The following is a 19,623-nucleotide window of genomic DNA, read 5'->3' as shown; positions in this document are numbered from 1 at the left end:
AACGGCCCAGATCGAAGCCACCGCTTCACTCTACTACATGAGGTCGCTCATCGCTTCAGAGCATTTACAAGCAACGCACACATCACCATATAAGTATTTTAGAGAGAATGGGGTCTATGAGGTCTATGTACTGACCTAACATAGCCGAGAACAACATACATCACCGCCTTTATACTAGCTGATCACCTCATCGTGGATTCTGAGGTAGTGTTAAAACTCTGCTCTACCTCTAATATTGAAATTTTCTCTTTGGGATTGATTTATTGTGCGCGGGCACACGGACTAGCTTTGTCTAGCCGGGACTGGCCCAGCGTCGGACGAACTTCAATACCTTCCTTTTCAGGATTGAGGTGCAGATGGGCGCCTAAAACGACGCGCGACGCGAGGCGCAAGTCGTCGTCCGCCACCACGTCTTTCTCTCAACGCTCACGCTCTCCCTTGCCGCTTTTCTCTTTCGTCGTCCCTCTGTTCGCCAGACAACTCACCAGAAACCACCATGGCACCTTCCAACATCAACAGAGCTGCGAAGCCCTACAGCGTCGGTTACCGCGTTCTCGAAAGACTCGCAGTCGTCCTGACGCCACCAATAGCGACCTGCGCCTCGCCCTCGCGCAAGCCCAGAGGGACAATGGTTGCATGACAAGGCTCCCGGGGTCCCCCGGGCGGTCCAGGCGAACGCGACGAGCCGTCCTGCCGGCGGAATAACTAACACAAGGATCCTCGTCTCAAATCTGCACTATGAGGTTACGCCCAAAGACCTGACGGTACGTGTCATTTGATCGGCTTCCTTCAATCCAACGGAGCCTTGCTACGCCACGGCTGCTCGTCCTTTCTCCGCTGGGACAATACCCAGCTATAGAGCGCTGCATGTGGCGTACACACGCGACAGCCAGCGCAGCTTTGATGGTCAAGCGAAATAGGGGCATGTTGGGCTTTGACCGATGCGCACATTGTTTCGCCTATTACATGAATTCATCTCTGTGGCATACACTGACATATTCTACAGCAAATCTTCGGTCAAATTGGCACGCTTGTCCGTGAACCACTAATCAGGGTACGAAGCTCCGCATGCACCGAATCCGGCTGAGAAACGAGACACCAATTGGACTTCTTTCCGCTCCGCTCTCGTCTTCCGGCGTTCAGTATGACCGCAGCGGACGGTCTACAGGCGTTGCCGTCGTCACCTTTGAAACGCCTGCCGAGGCAACAAGGGCAAAGAACCAGTTCGACGGCATACTCGCGAAAAGTAAGCCCTCGAGCTCCTTGAGTAGCTCACCTTGCAAATACTTACGTCAAACTACCTTTGTAGATCAGCCAATGGAAATCACTTACGACACCGCGCCCCCTGCGTCTGCGAAGGGGCCCCGCCGGGGTGCCAACACCGGGTCTCTCCTCAATCGCATTGAGAAGCCGCCGCTCTTGGACCGCCTGAGCCGAAATGACACAAAGCCCCGGCAAAACGCTGCAACGTATGTGTCTGCACGCGCACCCATTGTTTATGGGCGCTCATTCTTTTTTCCAGGGAGGGAGGTGTCGGTCCTGTGCGCAACAAGCCCCGCGGGGGTGCCGCAGGGCCTCGTGCGGGCAAAAGAGTGCCAGCGAAGCCCAAGACCGCGGAGGATCTGGACAAGGAGTTGGACGCGTATCTGCAGGATGACGTCATCCCCAATGGGCAGACTGAGAAGCCTGCGGCCGTCGCGGGCGAGGGCGATGTGGAGATGGCCTGATTGTTCTGTGCTGCTCATGTCCGGACTCGACCTGTTCTGTATATTGTACGTCTTGGCTACACTTCCTATTCAGCGCTTCCTTGAACTGCTTACTTTACTGTAGGCGACTCTAGCCGTGTATCCACCAGTATCATCATCTGCGTTATAGTTTCAACTGTTGAATGCTCCGGAAGGAGGTCCTCATGTGGGGGAACGCGCGCGGCTGGTCGCTCAACTTTTGAACGAGCGGTCGTCGCCGAGTCCTCGCTCGGTGCTCGTTCGATAGGTTCTACGAATGAAGACCCACATCTACGGCGACCGGACTCGCCCCCTCGGACCGCCACAGTTACACATCGAAAAGCCAGCATGGCAGACGGAGGACCGGTTCCTCGTCATGTGCGCTAGAAAAACTCCGAGGTTGTACCTGCTGATACTGGTCCCGATCGCGTACGGCGCCCGTGCGCCCCCATAGCGGCGCCATAACAGCGCGCGCAATTTTGGACGCGTCTGCTTCGGCCATTCTCTAGTACGGCACTGATCTCGTGCTCGCGATGGCTCTCCGCCTGGCTTCGTCGTGATGAGCAGCCGCGAGGGGGTATATAACGTGCTTGGGATGCGCCTCGCTGGGCACGCTCTGGAGCTCACCACAGACGACATGCAGCCCCTCTTCGCGTTCGCGAGCCTTGCCCTCGCAGGGTTGCTGGCAACACCCCTGGTCTGTGCTGCTGCCGTGCCGTCGCTCGCGTCCCTTGGCAGCGATATTTCGCTGCTGTATAACAATGACCTCGATGGTACGCCCCTATCCAGACGTTCAACTTGAGAGCAGACGCTAACAGTGAGCAGTGTTCACCGCGCCGACGCATCGTAGTGCGCTACTTCTCTCCGCTCCGCGGTTCCAACGAGATGCTGCAAGCGCGTGTTCAGCGCTCGGGGAGACGCTTCTGCCCGTGAACAAAACGTTCTTCAAGAACGACCTGGTGCCCTCCCTGCAGTATCAAGTCTTCCAACGCAATTTCCCGTCGAATCAGCAGTTCTGGGTAGCGAACGAGGGACGCGTCTGTCAAGTGGTCAACGCACAAGGGGTCGTTAGCTCGTCCCTCACTTGTCTGCGGGCCCTGCCTGCTCTGTGCTCCCAGAGCGCCGGGTTCCGTGCTGCTGCCGCTGCCGAGTCCTCTTTGACGGTGCATTCGCAGGACTTGACCGTCACTGGGTAAGCGTTGTTGGTAATGTTCGAGGTCTCGCCTTAACATGATTTTGGACAGGTTCCGCGACCAGACGTCCTTCAAGTTCTTCGGTATTCCCTATGCGAACCCACCCGTGCGGTTCGAATATCCCACCGCGTATACTGGCAACAAGACGATCGACGCCCGCAACTTCCGCTCTCAGTGCATACAGGCGGGCACCACCACCGGCAGCGAGGACTGTCTTTTCTTGAACATATGGACCCCGTTCATCCCATCGCCGGCCAGCCGCACGCCCCTGAAAGCGGTCATGTTCTGGATCCACGGCGGCGCGTTCACAGGCGGAACCGGGAGCGACTCGACGTTCGAAGGCAGCAGCCTCGCCTCGCGCGGGGACGTCGTGCTCGTGACCATCAACTACCGCCTCTCGACGCTCGGCTTCCTCGCGCTCGACGACGGCAAGACGAACGGGAATTTCGGCATTGCGGACCAGATCGTTGCGCTCGAGTGGGTGCATGAACACATCGCCGCGTTTGGCGGCGACAAGGACCGCATCACGATCTTCGGCCAGTCTGCGGGCGCGGCGTCGGTGCGCGCTCTGATGGGCTCCCCGAAGGCAATTGGGAAGTACGCCGCGGCGGTGCCGATGAGCAACCTCGCGGGCGCGAACTACGCGACGACCTACTCGCTCTACTATACGATCCCGCAGGAGGTTTCACTCGTCGCCAACCCCATCCTGGCTGCTGTAGGATGCAACGCCTCTGGCACTGATGCGCTCGCGTGTATGCGCGCCGCTGATCCCCATACGCTGGTCAGCTTGCCCACCGTCGCAAGGTCTGTCTAGGATGGGCGACTACGCGCGACTCTCTTGGCTCACACTCAGTATCCCGCAGGTTCCTCGTGGTCGATGGAACTTTCATCACATCCAAACAGCTTCCTCTGGACCGGTCGGGTCCTATAGCCAATGTGCACACCATGATGGGGTTCATGCGCGACGATGGCGCTGCCTTCATCGGCTTCCCGGTGAGTTCACATCTATCTACCATCTGACCGTCACGTTTACTGTCCATCTAGGCCAATGGGAATTTGACAGCAGGCCTACTCGGCGCATCGCTAAACACCACGGTTGTCAATAACCCCCTCTTCCCCGAGCCATCCGGACAAAACGCCACTCTGAACGTGTTCAACGTCACCGCTGGCGTCACGACGGATGTCGAGTTCCGCTGCCTGGATCAAGCCACCGCCTTCTCCGGCGTCTCGCACAACCTCTTCAAGAACGTCTGGTTCTACGAGTTCAACCGCAGCTACCAAACGCCCGGATTCTCTCCGAACGTGCGTATATGCTACTCTGCGGGTGCTTTCAGTCAGCTCACACTCGTGATGCAGTTCCCGGTCTGCGAGGCACCTATCACCGCCGACAGTCCGTTCGGAGACACGTCGCAAGAATACTTCAAGTCAGTCCGCTTTCCTACCTCTGCCCCCTGCTTATCTCTCACCGCGATGTGGTTGTGCAGGTGTCACTCGGGCGAGCTCTACTACGTCTTCGGCTCGCTGCCCGAGAGCCTCCCGTACCGCGACGCGCAGGACCTACCGTTCATGCAGCGCATGGTCGACATCTGGTCGTCCTTCGCGCGCACGTTCGACCCGAACCCGGACCCGCGCTTCCTCGCCGCGCGCGGCTTCACGGGCACCGCGCAGCAGCTCGCGAGGGAGAGCAGGTGGGAGCCGGTGACGAAGGCGAGCCTGCATGGCGCGCCTGTGCGGGAGCTGCAGTGGGACAGCGTCATGACGCCGTTCGGGTCGCAGGCACAGTGCCAGTTCTTGGGCTTTCCGCTGACGTTTTACGGGTAACTGCACTCAATGGTAGTCGCAAGCAATAAAAGGTCTCTGCAGTAAGCCGGGTGTATGCCTGTACGCCACTAGGTTTGTGAGTAAACGCATAGCAGGCGAATTTGTGCTTGTCGGTCTTACAAGGCTAAACACTCGTAGTTGCGGTCTTGCCGTATACGGCGCGGTCGTAAAGAGCACGATGAAAGTGCGCTCTCCATAGGGCCGCATGTACAGTACATACCTATCTCGCGCATAGAGTTACGTTACTCAGAGAGCTGAAGACATATCATGATACTTTGACGCCACACCGCTATAACGCTACTTCGGAGCCATGATATCTATTCCCCGAGTCCGTCCGTGCGGCGGCGAGTCATCTTCTGGGTCGTCAGATACAGGTTCTCCCATCACACCCGTCCACTCCGAGTCCTGCATCGCGGTATGGCAGTACCAAACTGGCGATAGCACACCAATCCTGACACGCTCCTCCAGACTTCAATTTGGATTGCTGAGCGATATTCAGTGATATGAATGTTCTCACTGAAGGCAAACGCACATTGACAAGGGTTTCATGATGTTATTCACTGCCGACCCGTACTCAAGTACTCAGGGCCCAAGTTCAGCTTTACCTATGGAGCGTTTCAGCGCAGAACGATAAATACTTACGATATGCTTGTCTTTTTTTTACCCACCTCCTGTAACGCGTCGTCTATCTCAACGGGCGTGGAAACGACGCATCGTAGGGTGTTGCATACGAGCATCCAGGTGTCATATGACGATGCATATTGCTTGCTCTCGCGCATTGTACCTTGTATTACGGCGTCGCCAAGAGACCTGGTTAGTTCTGTGGGGCCAGTCAAGCTTCCGGAGGTGGTAGTCAAGGCCCTCAGGGGATCCGTGATTGACTGCGTGTGAACGGTGCCACGGCTATAGGTATAGGTGGTTCCCGGTATGCTGTCGACCGCTTCCTTCAAGCGCTGCTTCACGATAGCGCCACAGGTGTTGTGGTAAACCAGGAGACGATGGTAGGCGAGCGCCTTTGCGTCCTCCATGGCGGGCTCGTAGGCGTTCTTGACTTGACTTCTCAACACTGCCTTCACCGCCTTCTCAGCGTACTCCTCGAGATGATACGCGAGCGCGACGAAGTAGGCGGCAAGGGGACGACTCCCAGCGGCTTCATCCCAAGCTGCGCGAATGCGCGGTGCGACATAGGCCATCTGGTACTTCTGCGACGCCACCACGAGTCTCGCGAGGAAATCGAGGTCTGTAGGCAACGGTTCCTCGGCGTCGTAGCAGGCCCTCAGCAGCGCCGATACTACCCCGGGACCTTCGAGGAAGTCCAACACCAATCCTGACGAGCTTGAAATGCCCGGCGCGGCGACCGTGGAACCTGACGAGGTGGCATTAAGTCGAAGCTCCGCGAGGCGCGCCTTCAGCACTGGTGAATGCGCGGACAGGACGGCCTGATGAGCAGAGAATACCGGTGTCTTAAAGCCTGGGCCCCATGTGTTGAAGGGCCGACAGGCCATGTCGGTAGACGGGATGTCGGTGGTGAACTGGGGCGGCAGAGGCGGGGGTACCGAGGGACGTGCGTCCTCCGACGAAGGGCTCAACAGGGTGAGGGCAACAAACTCCTCCGTACGCGTCTGTTCCGCCGCGAGGAACCGCTTCAGCCGAAAGTAGTCCCCAGCGGATATTCCAGTCATATCCCCGAGCTCGTCCATGAACGAGAGCGCATCAGCGCCGCCATCTTCCCACGACGCCTTGAGGGCCAGCGCCGCCTGGCGCGCGACGCTCTCGAGGCCCGTGCGGCACGCGGCAGCCCAGACCTGCAACGGGCTCCTTGGAATGATCACGGCGAGCCGCTCGGACATGATGTCTATGGGGAGCGTCATCTCGTACTTGGTCGCAGCGAGGAGAGCCGGGACCATCGTCTGTGGATCGTCCATCTGGGCGCGCGGCTTGGAGATGGGGTATATGAGGCGGAGGAGCAGCTCGAGGGTCGCGCTGTCCTCGGACACGGGCACGATCGGCGTCGCATCCGGTCCTGGCGGCGTGTCGTTGGCACTGCTATCCTCGGAGGCTGATGTGGCTGATGCAATAGGCTGGGGCAAAGCGAGCATGGAGGCGAAGAACGGGGATGCTTGGGCGAGGATCTGGGAGTGCACGCGGAAGTCGACGAGGTCGGCGGTGCGTAGTATGAGGTCTGCTGAGGGCTGATCGAAAGGGTGCTGCGATGTACGCGGCGAACGATTTTTCTTGTTATTTTTCGGGGCCATCCTGTTGCGTCGGATATGTTCGAGTTGCGATGAGGAGTGAGGAGCGCGATGAGGATGAGATGAGTGTTGATTGCAAGCACGAAGCAGGCGAGGTAGACGATTTATACGTGTTGTACACGCGAGCTCTGCCACGTTTCGAAGCTGCTGCCCAAGGATGCTGCGGTAAACACGAGGTCGATATTGGAATGGGGGACAGCTCCTCACGCGGCCGAGTTTCTTGTAGGAGCACACTGGCTAGGTCATAGTATACCTTGGCAAAGTGAATGATTAATTGATCTGCTAGTTCTTAGATTGCGTAGTGGGGCAAGGTTTCGAGCTCACCGTAATTACACCTTCGCTGCCCATCGCGGTAGGTCTTCCTTAGGCGGAGAGGGGCCGAGACTCGTATTGTATTCACGACGTTTCGAAGCTGTTGTTGAGGATGCTGCGGTAAATACCGACTGAATTTTGAGTAGGTGTTGACTCAGCATGCGATTGATTATTTCAAGGTGCAGACTTGCTAAATTGTGCCCGGGCTACCTTGCGCCCCGCAATGAAAATGCCGTGTGTCGGTGGGCGGGGTAACGATTTTGCTGGTGGGGACAAGCGATAGACCCTAGAGGGTGCGAAGGACAGTGTTATTCTCGTATGAGGTGCTGCTAGATAGTGGAATTTGCACCTTCAGTTTTCCTTAAACATTTTCTCTTCGCTGCTTAGCGTGACGAGGGTTCTATCGATTAATGAGAACCAAAATAGCGAAAATCACGACACAATGCTCTCGGGATCTCCCGAGTGTACAACCGCCAGCCACCCATCGTGGACGCATTTGTGTGGCTCATTCTTTGGTACGTGTCCTGTAGTCGGACTCGTTGTGTGGGCTTGATAGAAACCGCTGAAGATATCATCTGAACGTGGTCGCCCGAAGTCCAACAAGTATGCCACGTCGGCCGGGATCGGCTCCTCGCGGTGGCGAAGGCGTTGTAGTCAACGTGCGCAACGCGGAGCGCCGCACGTCCTGGAGGGCCCGCGCGACGAGCGCGACGTACGTGGGTAAATGTGCGGAGCTGCTGTTCTGCGGGGCAGAGCACCTGATCTTCGTACTCGACGAGCGCGACACGATCCATCGTGACCGCGGCGAACTCGCGCGATCTGAACATATGGCTCCTCGGCACGGTGACTCTCACTGATGCCACTCACGCTCAGTGCGAGTCGTTGGCCTCAGTCAAGGTTACTCTCACAGTTCTGGTATATACTCCGTTCTGTCGCAAAAAGGGGAAAAGACAAGAACGATAGGAGACTGCAACTCACCTCACGCTGCCGCGCCGGTCGGCGTGGCTGAACCAGTCGTAACTTAGGATTGGCGGGGGCTTCAATTAGATATCTAGACTGTAGCAACAGTCATAGCATAATTAACATTGCAAACGCGGTCCGAACTGTGAAGCGTTATACATACCGTTTCGTTGGCGACTACTTTACACGCCGAACCCGAGTGAAGCGCGAGCTGTTGGCGGGAATTGGAGTTGTGCTAAGTACGGTTTGCATCTCCGCTGGTTCATACCCGCAGAAAAGCCGTTCACGCCGCCCGCGGATATGTTCTATAAGCCGCCGCGATGCGGTTGTCTGCTTCGGGTGGCAATATATGGTGAGATGAACTTGCCAATCAAAGTCAGCAGGTGTTGGCGTGCCTCATGGTCAATAATATTGTCCTCCGCAATCTCAAACTTCCAAAAAGTGATTAGAGGAGGCGGGTGCCCAAGTGCAGTGATGACAATCCGATAGAGAGACGCGCACAGTCGAGACATAGCGATGGGAGCCTGAGACGACACGGACCTATACCATGCTAGGCGACGGCGTGCCGAGCCCGGCATCTCCGCCGCCTCCCACAGCGGTGTGCGCCATTCACTGCCAAGACATGTGAGCAGGAACGCATTGGGTCCATGCCGAACTCTGCATTGCTCACCGGAGGTAGCGTGCCTGTGACGCAGAACGTCCGCTGCAGCTCGCTATCTGGAAGCTCCAGACGATCGTGTTCCGGGATTAGAAGGAGTTCGTCCACGTAATAGTTATTGTCCCGGTGTCAGCGAAGGCCTTCATATAGAAGATGTCGGGCAGATCGGGGTTCGGGGAGGTGATATCAGCGCGGGCAGGCGATGGCTATATAATTCGGCGAAGTGGGCCACACGACACGAAACCCCTCCACTTCGAGAGTGCCGTACGGTGTGCAGGCCTGGGATCGCGGCTGATTGCTGTGTAGCGGTTCTGTCGAGCTGGAAACCAAGTGCCCGCGAAGGTCCTGTGATAGATATCCAATGTCAAGAAGCAGGGGAGACTTGTGCATTTTGATCAGTTGTGGGGGCGCAGACAGCTGCGCCAAGAACCGACAGCGCAGAACGAATTTATGGTGCCGCTCGTTCGAGGGACGTGGGCACCGCCACCACGTGGAATTTCTGAATCGAGCAATCGATCTTCATCTTGGTCGGCCACCCCGGGCTGCTCGGGGCCCAGCCGATTGGCTCCCCTCGATTGGGCTCAAATCAGCCATTTCTATTGGCCATCGGTCACCCGGGATGCCCGGAAGAGCTGCTGATAAGATGTCGCACGCCCACCTGTCCATCTAAGCGCCCGCACTGAGCGATCGTTGCGCTGAGGTTGGCGTGTCGGTGCATTTCCCATTTCTGCCCCTCCGCGTCCCTTATATCCTTTTTCCATGCTCAACGCTGGACTTTTCTCCCTTTCTTCCGCCCCGCCGCCCTCCCCTACGCAGTGCAACCCCGTCCCCGACGCGCCCCAGTGACCATGCTGTCGCTAGCGACAGTGCTCCTGGGTATCCCGCTTGTCCTGGTGTTCTACTTCCTATGGACGTTCCTCCTCCTGCTCGTCCGACAGGCGCGCTCGCCGTTGCGCCACCTTCCAGGACCACCGTCGGCATCGCTATTCATGGGAAACCTACAGGACCTTCATGACCAGGAGAACACGGGTCTGGTGGCGCGCTGGGCGAGCACCTACGGCTCTGCTTTCGTCTACCGCGGCTTCATGGGGGGTCATAGGCTTATGCTCGTCGACCCGGTGGCCGTCAACTACGTGATGAATCGCGGGTACGACTACCCCAAACCGGACTTTGTACGGGACAGTCTAGCGAGCATGGCGGCGGGGTATGAGGGCCTCCTCACCACCGAGGGCGAGATGCACCGTAAACAGGTGCGCTCCCAGCTTCACGCCTCTTTTCGGACCTGTCCTGACAGCATACATCGCGTTCCTTTTGGCGTTGCCTCCCGACCCGTTTATAGCGCAAAATATTGGTGAGTTTCCCTGCGCCGTGTGCGTTTCGCGTTCCGTACCCCGAATCCCCCGCATCCGTGTGCCATCCCCGCTCCCCGCATGCTGCGCGGGGGACCGTACCGGTGGCTCGGGCCGCCGCGGAGACGCGTGCACGTGACCGCGCAGCATCCATGTCCCGCACTGCCGGGGTGTTCGTTGCGCGGTTCGACCGCGTCGCCATCTTCTCTCCTCGTCGTTGTCGCCCTTGGCGCAGTGCACGAGGAGAAAGTTTACTCCCGTTTCGCACGCGCACACAGGCCTCGTTTTTAGCATGTTCTCCACGTCCGTGTGCCGCATCATCCACCTTCGCGATGTCAGCGGCATCGTTGGATTTTGAGACGGCTTCACAGGAATCATGGTAACTGCTCAGGGAACGAGGGTCGTACAAGCGGGCGCCACGGTCGTCGTTCACAGGGTTGTCGGGGCCCACCGATAATCTGGATTATGGAAATTCCAGCGAGCGTGCATTATTATTTGTCTTGTCTCGCGTCAAACGGTAGTATCCGCACCTGAGGAGATCGCTGTCGGACTAAAATCAGTGCACGACAATTCTGGTTTGTCTTGAATGTCCCCTTTGTACGACGCTAACAACTTACTCTCTTCAGAATCAGGCATTCTCTGCTGCGCAAGCCAAGTCCTTCACACCGATATTCTGGGAGAAGGCCATCCGTGTGCGTCCTTCCCTCGCTCGATAATATCCAGTTCATTGACGGTCGCATGTATGCCTAGTTACGGGACATATGGTTAGACATCACTGCCTCGCCGCTTTCTTTCTTTACTCCAGCCGACCCCCTCACGACCCTGGACCCGTCCACTAGGACGGAAGACGCTGATCCGGAGCCTGCGACATCCAATGCTCTCAGCCCATCCGCACTCACAACATCGTTCCTGCCAAATCCGTTCTCGTCCTTCGTACCGTCGAAGGCGTCCCCACCATTCCCTTCGACCGTCAAATCACGACTCGCAGCACTGCCCACCATCGAATCGGCCAGTGCTCCTTGTAGACTGGATGTCCTTCCATGGCTTGCCCGTGCGACGCTGGACGTGATCGGCGCGGCCGGATTCGGGTACGCATTCAATTCGCTCGAGGCGGCTGCAGAGCGCCGAGAGAGCGAGAGCGAGCTTGCGCGCGCGTTTGCGGTTATTTTCTCGACCGCACGCAAGTTCCGTGTGATGACGATACTGCAGGTGTGGTTCCCCGTGCTGCGTAATTTTGTGAGTGGCTATATGCGGTAAAATAATTACGGGAGGGCACTGCGCTGACGCTAGGCGCAGAGGACTGAGAACGCTGCGATGCGCCAAGCGATGGCTTCCATGCGCAAGATCGGCTCTGAGCTCATCGAGCAGCGACGCGAACCCGTCCTCGCGGAGACGGAGAAGGTCGCGCAAGCGTCCGAGAAGACCGACGCCATCGAGGGCGACAGGACCCTGCTCGGGCGTGACCTGCTGAGTGTGCTGAGTACGTGTCCATATGCGCTCTGAACGACTCACGCTAAAATAGCTTCTGCGACAGTCCGCTCTAACGTCGCAGAGGTCCCGACACAGCGCATGTCGATGAACGAGATTCTGTGCCAGATCTCGACGTTCCTCGCGGCGGGGCACGAGACGAGCTCGTCGTCGCTCACCTGGACACTTTACGCGCTCTCGCGCAACCCGGCGGCCCAGACCAAACTGCGGGCGGAGCTACGTTCGCTACCCGTGCCCACAGGGCTCGCCATGGATACCACGTCGCCCACACCTCCCACGGCCGACAACACGGACCCACAGGCGGCCGCGTTTTTCGAGCGGATCATGCACCTGCCGTATCTCGATGCGGTCGTGCGCGAGTCCCTACGGCTCTACGCGCCCATCACGACCACGATGCGCGTGGCGGGCGCGGACGACGTGATTCCTGTGGGCGCGCCGCTCGCGGACCGACACGGGCAGGCGTGCCCCCACATCCGCGTGCGCCGGGGGGACATCATCAGCATACCCATCCAGGCCCTGAACAAGAACACGGACGTGTGGGGCCCGGACGCGGAGATGTTCAATCCCGAACGGTGGGCGCGCGGCGAAGCGGATGCGGAGGAGCGTGCGCGGAGGGCCGCGGTGCAGGGTCTGTGGGGAAACCTCATGACCTTTGGTGGGGGGAACCCCGTCAACGGCAACCGGTCTTGTATTGGATACCGGTTCGCGTTGAGCGAGTACGTGGTTCCTTCACTTTATCATGGCGTCTCATGAACGATCTGACCGTCCCACGCCGCAGGATCAAGATATTCTTGTACGTGCTCGTGCGCGACCTCGAGTTCTCGATCGACCCGTCCATTGAGATCGAGAAGAAAGTCAAGTGCGTCCGCCCCTCTCCCCCCGCGCAGCCGAGTGCGATCACTGACACCCGTCCCGTGCACAGCGTGTTGACGCGTCCGAGCGTGAAGTCGGAGCCGCATCGCGGGAACCAGATGCCGCTGTACATTCGCCGTGTATCGCCGTTAGACGATGGCTGCGAAGGTGTCCGCATATGATCCAGACGATGTATATGGTAGCCGTGTCCGACAGCTGCATTCCTAGGACTGATATCACGCATGCTCATTGTTATACCACTATCTACATATTATGTAATGTATTGCATTGTCGATGTTTCTCCTGGATGCTATGCGGCCTAAGCGCTAGCTAGACGAGTTCAGTCCGCACAAGTGGCACCCTGCGATAAGTTAGAGGCTCCGACGGATTGGGCACATCGTCGACCACAAACATCCTTTGCGCCGCTCGCACTCTTGACCGGAGCGACAACTGTCGAACAAAAACGGACATTCGCTGAACATATGGACTTTGCCCTACTTCGCCCGGGGCGATGTACAAGGCGCTTAAACTCTGGTTGATCATCAACGGAAGCGCCGGTGGCCAGTATCGTAATAACCGGCCCTTGACTGAGGACTCCTCACTGCTCACACACACTCGGACTGCCGTCTTCCTTGCACCTGAGCCTTACTTCGATCTCTTGGACGCGCGTTTGAAGCACAACTTGCGGTCAGAAGATCCTTGCGGTCGGAAGATCAGAATTGACGGTCACAGCAAGATCGCATGCAGGGAGAGACTCGCACCGCTTAGGTCGGGCAGTTGAGATACAAAGGTGCGAGGCACCAGTCTTCGTGTCAATGATATCAGAAGAGCTGACTATATAACAGACACGGGACAGTCGCATATCGACCTGACCATCCGCTCGGCTCAGGGACGATGGCGCAAAGCGGATACTCCACGGTCTACCAGCAGCCCACATACCCATACCCTCCTCAAGCTGCCCCTCCTAGTCCTGCTCAGTCGTACGATCCTCGAATACAGGCTCAGTATGCTGGACAATACCAAAACCATCAAAGCCACTCCTATGCCCAGCCTGCGCCCCAGCAGTACGGATACGGCACCAATCCGACAGTCCAACGCCCACCATCCAGAATCAACCCCTCCCCATTACCCTCACCTCAGGCTGGTCTACCGTCTCCACAGCACTATGGATATGCGTCCAGTCCGACTGCTCCGCGTCCGCCATCCAGGATGAACTCTTCACCTTTGCCTCCGAGCCCGGTAGGTCCGCCCTCTCATCAGTTCGGTCAACAATATAGGCCCCCGCCGTCCCCCCAGCCCTACCCCGCGCGTGTGCCCTCCAACCCCTACCCGTCTCCTGTCTCCCCACAAGCCTCCCAGATGGGACCACCCCAATCCGCGCGACGACCACTGCCGGATCCCCGCGGCTTACCCCCTGCACCGCAGAGCGCTGGTTATGCCGCGGTCGCACCGCGGCCACCTCCATCACCCCAACCGGCGTACGCCACTCACAGACCCACGCAGTCAGTGCCATCCGTTTTCCCAAGCTATCCGCAGCCCAATGCAAGCGCGAATACGAATGCGATCGCGCCTCCAGGGCAAGATCCTTCGCCCACCTCGAGTGCCTTCTCTACCACATCGACGAGCCCTCCGCGCCCCTTGCCACTCCCACGATCAACGGGTAACTTCGATCTGTCATCCGCCCAACAGACTCAGCCACCGCCTCAAAGTCCACCGAAGCGGGCACTCCCTGCGCCTTCTCCTGCGCCTGCGCGCGAGACTAATATCCGAAGCCCGGAGCCTGTACTTGCATCGCCAGGACAGAAGTTCGTGCCGTTATGGAAGCGCACACTGCCCCAGCCTGGTGCTTCCCAGAGCCGGGCTCTACCCACGGCCACGGAGAACAGGCAGCAAGGCACGGTAGAGCGGCGGAGCACCGTGTCGACTAGCAGGCCACTGCCCTCGCCCAGTACGAACACCAACACGACAGTGGGCCTACCGCGAGATTCGTATGCACGTGTCGGGACGCTTCCGCCACACCTCCAGCTTCCTAATCTGCCACCTACCCCACAGGCTCCTGCAGAACAGCCGTCGAACCCTGTGCCTGCACCGACTCAGCGACAGCCTGCAGCACTTCCTAATACGAGCAGCTCGCCACCATCGTCGCGATTCGCTCTGCGGGAGCGGTCTCGCACGCTGCCTGTCGCGGCAGCTGCGCCGAACTACCCGCTTCCGCCAAAGCCTAGCCAGCCGCCTCCGCCACCATCTCCCCGGAACGTAACTGATCGTCCCCTCTCTCAGTCTCCGCCGAGTTCGGATGATGAGGAGCTGACGAATGCGCTGCTGGAGCGCCACCCGCGCTCTCCGAGTCCCCAGTTTGGCATACGTGATCTGCCGCGGAATCCTCAGCCACATCAGGCCGCAGCAGTGCGGCCGTCGAACACGAACGGTGAGGGAGGCGCGCGTATGCGGCGTGAGCTGCCGTCGCCGGTGCCCGCCTCGCAGGGCCGGAGCGCGTCTCCACCGCAGAGTGGCAATGTCGAGACCAGCCTTGCGTTCCGCATGGCGTCGGTATCGCTAGAGTCGACTCCGTCAGCGTCTACGTTCCGTCCAGGTCATAGCCACTCGAACTCGTTATCGAGTGGAAATTCGACTAGGCCAATGCCCCAACCTCCCGCGAACGCTCCTTTTGGACGGGACCAACAACTACAGCAGCAGCAGCAGCAGCAATCACAGCCACAGCCGCTGCGTAATGTGTGGCCTCCCGCTTTGCCGCCGCTCCCACGCGCTCCAGCAAGTCCACAACCGGTCACTCCGTCAGGGTTTGCGCAGAGCCAGCCGCGGCCTCGGCCGCTTCCTTCACGCTCGAACACCGCCACTGGCAATCTTCCGCCTTTCGCGCAGCCGCGCTCGCCTCGTAAGGCAGAGTTGGATCTGAGCCTGGACGATGCACCACCTCCCTCTCTCCGGCGCTCTCCCGCACCTCCGTCCTCGCGGACACCGAACGGCTTCAGCTCTTCGCAACCCCCACAGATATCTGGCAGGGCGGAAACAGCACCTGCAGGGGCCCCGTTGCGGCGTGAGCCTTCGCAGGCAGCTTCGGTGTTCTCGCTCTCGTCCTTCCCACAGCCACCGACGCACGTTGAGATCAAGCCGCAGTCTCCGACAAAGCAGGGCTTCAGGCCACCATCACCAGCCAAGTCCAGCTTTGGGTCTTCCTCTCCTACTAAGTCTGGCTTTGGGGCTTCATCTTCGACCCCGTCTGGTTTTGGGGCATCCTCCTCGAAATTCGGCCAGGGTCCTCCCACATCCAGCAAATCAACCTTCGCACCTCCGTCTCCCCAGAAATCTAGTTTTGGTCACCCTGCTCCTCCCAAGCAGGATACACGAACATCGTCCCCTACGAAACCACAGTTCAACGTCCGCGCGCCATCGCCGACGAAGTACAACCCGCCGACCTTTACATCTCCCGAGCGGTCTCAGCCATCGCCCAGGATACCGAAGATCTCTTTCCCCGCAAACCCGGACGGCGATAGCGACGAAGACGATGCGCACAGCGGGCCTGTCATCAACGTCTCTGGCCCGGGAGATTCCCGGAGTGGAGGCGCTCCCAGTCTGCCTCGTATATCCTTCGGTGACGACGACGACAATGGCCTCCCTAGCATCAATATCGGTGGCGTCGATGATGGTCCTTCCATTCCGCAGATCTCGCTCCCGGGCGAGCCGTCTTCCTCCAACCGGGACCGGCGGGACCGGCCGCAGACGCGGAAGGTTCAGGAGGCTATTTCGAACCCGCGCCTGGAGGCTGCGAAGCGCAATGGCCTTGTTTGTGGCGGGTGTGGCGGGGCGATCATAGGGCGCATCGTGAGCGCCATGGATATGCGCTGGCATCCGGGCTGCTTCCGGTGCTGCGTGTGCGATGAGCTGCTGGAGAACCTGAGTTCTTTCGCGCATGATGGACGGCCGTACTGTCATCTCGACTACCACGAGGTAAGCGCATATAACCAGCTCTTCCCTCATTGTTGCTCATCACGCCTCATCAGCAATTCGCGCCGAGATGCTACCACTGCCAGACGGCCATCGTCGACGAGCGGTTCATCACGCTCGACGACCCCGAACTGGGCAAGCGCACGTACCATGAGCAGCACTTCTTCTGTGCCGAGTGTGGCGACCCGTTCCTACCTCCGGCGGACCCCGGTGCACCGTCACGCACCTTCGCAGGCGACGGCGAGTTCGCGGCGGATGACGACGTGGGCTTCACCGTGTACCGCGGCCACCCGTACTGCGAGACGTGCCACGTACGGCTGCGCATGCCGAAGTGCAAGAAGTGCAAGAAGAGTATCCGGGACGGGATGCAGGCTGTCGAGGCACTTGGGGGGAAGTGGTGCTGGGAGTGCTTCACGTGTGCGGTGAGTGGCCTGCGTCAAATTGGCTAGTTGAGTTGAAACTGATGGTTTGCTGGACGATAGAGTTGCAACAAACCGTTCGAGGATCCGGCATTCTTCCAGCGCGACGGCAATCCGTTCTGCGAACGCTGCTTCAGTATCATGATCCGCAACGAGATATAGGTGATGTGCGCCGCGCGCCGTGCACGGCAGCCCGCCCTGATGAACTTTACGAACGTTCGCGTTGTGTCTGCATATATTAATTCTTCGTCAGCATGTTGTTTGGATATCATTCTCCTGCTAGAGGCCCGGACTTCCCCTTCCCTTGTACTCACATAAAGCCGAGCCTTATGCTGTCCTACTTATTCGTTCTTGCTCTACCCGTTGATGTGATTTATACATGAGCTAGCATGCCTCGTTCTAAGTATACCTGACCGTGCACCCATATCGTGTTCTGTCGTGTTGTAACGTATCGTCGCTAAATATCAATATGTATGGTAAAGGGTGCCCGTACGCCAACGTGTATATCTACTCCGCTATAGGATTGTCAGAAAAGTAGTTCCCAGCAAGTGCTTGTCCATAGTCCCAGTCCTCCGCCTGCACATAGCGACTCAGGCCGTACTTCTCCAAGATCGCCAACACTGCGTCTTCGTCGACCTCGCCCTGCTGCAGGAGTGCGCGATCGGGCGTAGGGGGCAACGTCTGGAAGACATCCCGCGCGAGCTGGACCTGCTGCAGGTACTCCGCTTTGGGGATGCGCGGGGGGTACTGGCGTTCGTGCTCGAGGACGCGCTCGATCGAACCGTGCTCGCGGATGAACTTGAGCGCACGGGCGGGGCCAACGTTCTTGATGCGCTGCGAGAAGTCCGTGCCGAGGAGGAGCGCGAAGTCGATGTAACCCGGGCGGTCGAGCTGCAGGACTGTCCGGACGTCGGCGCCAGAAATGAGCACGAGCGGGCCGGAGCTGCTGGTTATGTTGCGGATGAGAGGCGCTTCGTAGACGAGGACGTCCTGCGGATCAGAGTGTCAGGATATGCGGTTGTGTCTGCAGGGAGCATAGTTGGTCGTACGGTGTCTTCGCTGGCCACGTAATCGGCATAGCCGTGTATTACGAGGGATGCTGCGAGTGCCTCTGCTTCGAAGGGGCCTGAGGGTGTTATGTACGGGACACCCATAGCTTGCAGAATCTCCTTGCTCTGTTCGTATGTTTCCGATGTAGGGGGGTGCGTGCGGCGATCGTACGATTCCGAAAGAAGGCTGCTCTTGGTTTCGAGCTCCTCAGCGAGAGACCTCAGAATGCTTTCGACGGCTTCCGGGTCGTCAGAGTGCGCTAGGCCTTGCCAAAGCCTACCTTCCTCCATCATGAGGTTATGCTGGTTCTTTGAGAGCGCGTATTCGACTTGGGCTTCCTCAACGTCTGCAGAGGACACGCCCGATACCGATGTAATGGAAGCTGGGGGCTCCGCGGTAGGCGATTCTGCCAAAGACGGTATATGCGGAATACTGTGCTTGTATTCCTCGTAGAGTTGGGAGATGTCTGCCGGAGAACCCGGTGGCGCGAGTGAATATGGAGGTTCGCCGGTGTTATCGGCGTCGCTGGACTTGCGCGGTGACTCTAGATGGAACGCAATGGCTATGCGGGGAGGCGTGAGCGTTAACGATGGTCAATGAATCATGTCGCAGCGGAAGTGTAGACGGCGGGGAGTCTGCAAATACCTTGATCATGTTGCACATAGTAGATGGGGGTATCGTCGTTTAACTCCAAGCCTTTGCCGCTAATGCGAGCCGGGGGGAGTGCTGGTATCCCAGATTTTTGCACGATGTTTTTGAGAGGTGACAGCTGTTGTGCAATCGTCCCAGTTTCCCCGAGGTGACGCCATGTGTGCAACAACTTGGTCAGTTGGCGAAGCCGGGACAAGCGATCGACTTCAAAGGTACCACGAGAGGCAGTGAGTTTGCGGTCCTTGCGTCTTCTTTCTACCTGTCTTCCTATGAGTACCATGTTTACTCCATTCGAATAGCCTGTGGCGTAACAAGTCGTGGCGGCTCGTCTAACAGACTCGCATGTTCGTCGACAGGCAGAGCTACATGCACTCACCTCTCGTTCTTTCACGGCGCTACGCTCCTTCCCATCAAACACACAGATGGCTTCGACGTTGGAATGTTGTAGATGCTTGATGAGACGGTACCAGCCAAGAACATGCCGCGCTGCATGCGGGAATGGAGCGAAATGAAATCGCTGGGTGATGAGAGTACCATCACTGCAGTTCGTTAGTACACGTTTCTGCCACGCGTGCTATCTCAGCGCACATTACGACTTTCTTTCCCGCAAGCGATTTTAGTCGGTCTGGTAGAGTCTTTACGACTTCGGGACTTAATGAGGAGTTATTAAACTCGGGATGCTTGTCGTAGGCCAACCTACTCACCAAGTCTTCTGTAAGAACGGTGCGAGTCCCAGCACGCCCATACGCGGAATCAAATCGAGACCGCTGATTAGATGAGTCGATACTGAAGCTAGCAAAGTTCCCCCAGATCCATGGAACACAGCGCAGGTGATGGTGGTTCTAGACAAGGATGTATCACGACGCTAATTACTCAGTCCGCTGCTGGATGGATCTGGATCTAAACGTACCCGAGGAGATCTAATCAG

At 58.3% G+C, this 19,623-nt stretch overlaps 5 protein-coding genes across 5 annotated transcripts; 3 read left to right on the top strand and 2 right to left on the bottom strand.

Moving 5' to 3' along the window:
* The first annotated feature begins 474 nt into the window (after nt 1-474).
* TRAVEDRAFT_74112 (RNA-binding domain-containing protein) lies at nt 475-1,853 on the top strand. Its single transcript, XM_008044209.1, has 6 exons — nt 475-538; nt 591-764; nt 1,007-1,054; nt 1,144-1,246; nt 1,310-1,469; nt 1,523-1,853. Exons 1-6 carry the CDS (start codon nt 497-499, stop codon nt 1,725-1,727), a joined length of 732 nt encoding a protein of 243 aa, XP_008042400.1. The 5' UTR covers nt 475-496; the 3' UTR covers nt 1,728-1,853.
* Nucleotides 1,854-2,361: 508 nt separating this feature from the next.
* Nucleotides 2,362-4,738, top strand: TRAVEDRAFT_130597 (carboxylesterase from carbohydrate esterase; the record flags this gene model as incomplete). The annotated part of the gene is made up of 7 exons (XM_008044208.1): nt 2,362-2,497; nt 2,550-2,916; nt 2,969-3,721; nt 3,781-3,910; nt 3,962-4,219; nt 4,274-4,341; nt 4,402-4,738. The coding sequence occupies 7 exons, from the start codon at nt 2,362-2,364 to the stop codon at nt 4,736-4,738; spliced, it is 2,049 nt and encodes a 682-aa protein (XP_008042399.1).
* Nucleotides 4,739-5,295: 557 nt separating this feature from the next.
* TRAVEDRAFT_51343 (uncharacterized protein) lies at nt 5,296-6,993 on the bottom strand (the record flags this gene model as incomplete). The annotated part of the gene is made up of 2 exons (XM_008043858.1): nt 5,296-5,343; nt 5,407-6,993. The coding sequence occupies 2 exons, from the start codon at nt 6,991-6,993 to the stop codon at nt 5,296-5,298; spliced, it is 1,635 nt and encodes a 544-aa protein (XP_008042049.1).
* A 2,775-nt stretch (nt 6,994-9,768) lies between these two features.
* TRAVEDRAFT_131508 (cytochrome P450) lies at nt 9,769-12,791 on the top strand (the record flags this gene model as incomplete). Its single annotated transcript, XM_008044207.1, has 9 exons — nt 9,769-10,170; nt 10,896-10,961; nt 11,020-11,099; nt 11,154-11,505; nt 11,566-11,681; nt 11,715-11,749; nt 11,804-12,473; nt 12,536-12,616; nt 12,680-12,791. 9 exons carry the CDS (start codon nt 9,769-9,771, stop codon nt 12,789-12,791), a joined length of 1,914 nt encoding a protein of 637 aa, XP_008042398.1.
* Nucleotides 12,792-14,134: 1,343 nt separating this feature from the next.
* On the bottom strand, nt 14,135-19,440 carry TRAVEDRAFT_60413 (PIN domain-like protein; the record flags this gene model as incomplete). Its single annotated transcript, XM_008044206.1, has 8 exons — nt 14,135-16,578; nt 16,632-16,997; nt 17,058-17,984; nt 18,044-18,606; nt 18,690-18,954; nt 19,072-19,234; nt 19,284-19,346; nt 19,400-19,440. The coding sequence occupies 6 exons, from the start codon at nt 19,438-19,440 to the stop codon at nt 17,502-17,504; spliced, it is 1,578 nt and encodes a 525-aa protein (XP_008042397.1). The 3' UTR covers nt 14,135-16,578; nt 16,632-16,997; nt 17,058-17,501.
* Nucleotides 19,441-19,623: the final 183 nt, after the last annotated feature.

The sequence above is a fragment of the Trametes versicolor genome (assembly GCF_000271585.1).
Source record: "Trametes versicolor FP-101664 SS1 unplaced genomic scaffold TRAVEscaffold_10, whole genome shotgun sequence".
NCBI classification, from domain to species: Eukaryota; Fungi; Basidiomycota; class Agaricomycetes; order Polyporales; family Polyporaceae; genus Trametes; species Trametes versicolor.
Note: the sequence above shows the minus strand (reverse complement) of the source record. Positions and strands in the feature narration are given on the sequence as shown.

What these genes read in the sequence shown, in the direction of transcription:
- TRAVEDRAFT_74112 (XM_008044209.1), top strand. Translation starts at nt 497, where the DNA reads ATGGCACCTTCCAACATCAACAGAGCTGCGAAGCCCTACAGC. An exon ending in TTACGCCCAAAGACCTGACG is followed by an intron (nt 765 to 1,006) that starts GTACGTGTCATT and finishes CATATTCTACAG; the next exon opens with CAAATCTTCGGTCAAATTGG. An exon ending in TCCGTGAACCACTAATCAGG is followed by an intron (nt 1,055 to 1,143) that starts GTACGAAGCTCC and finishes TCCGGCGTTCAG; the next exon opens with TATGACCGCAGCGGACGGTC.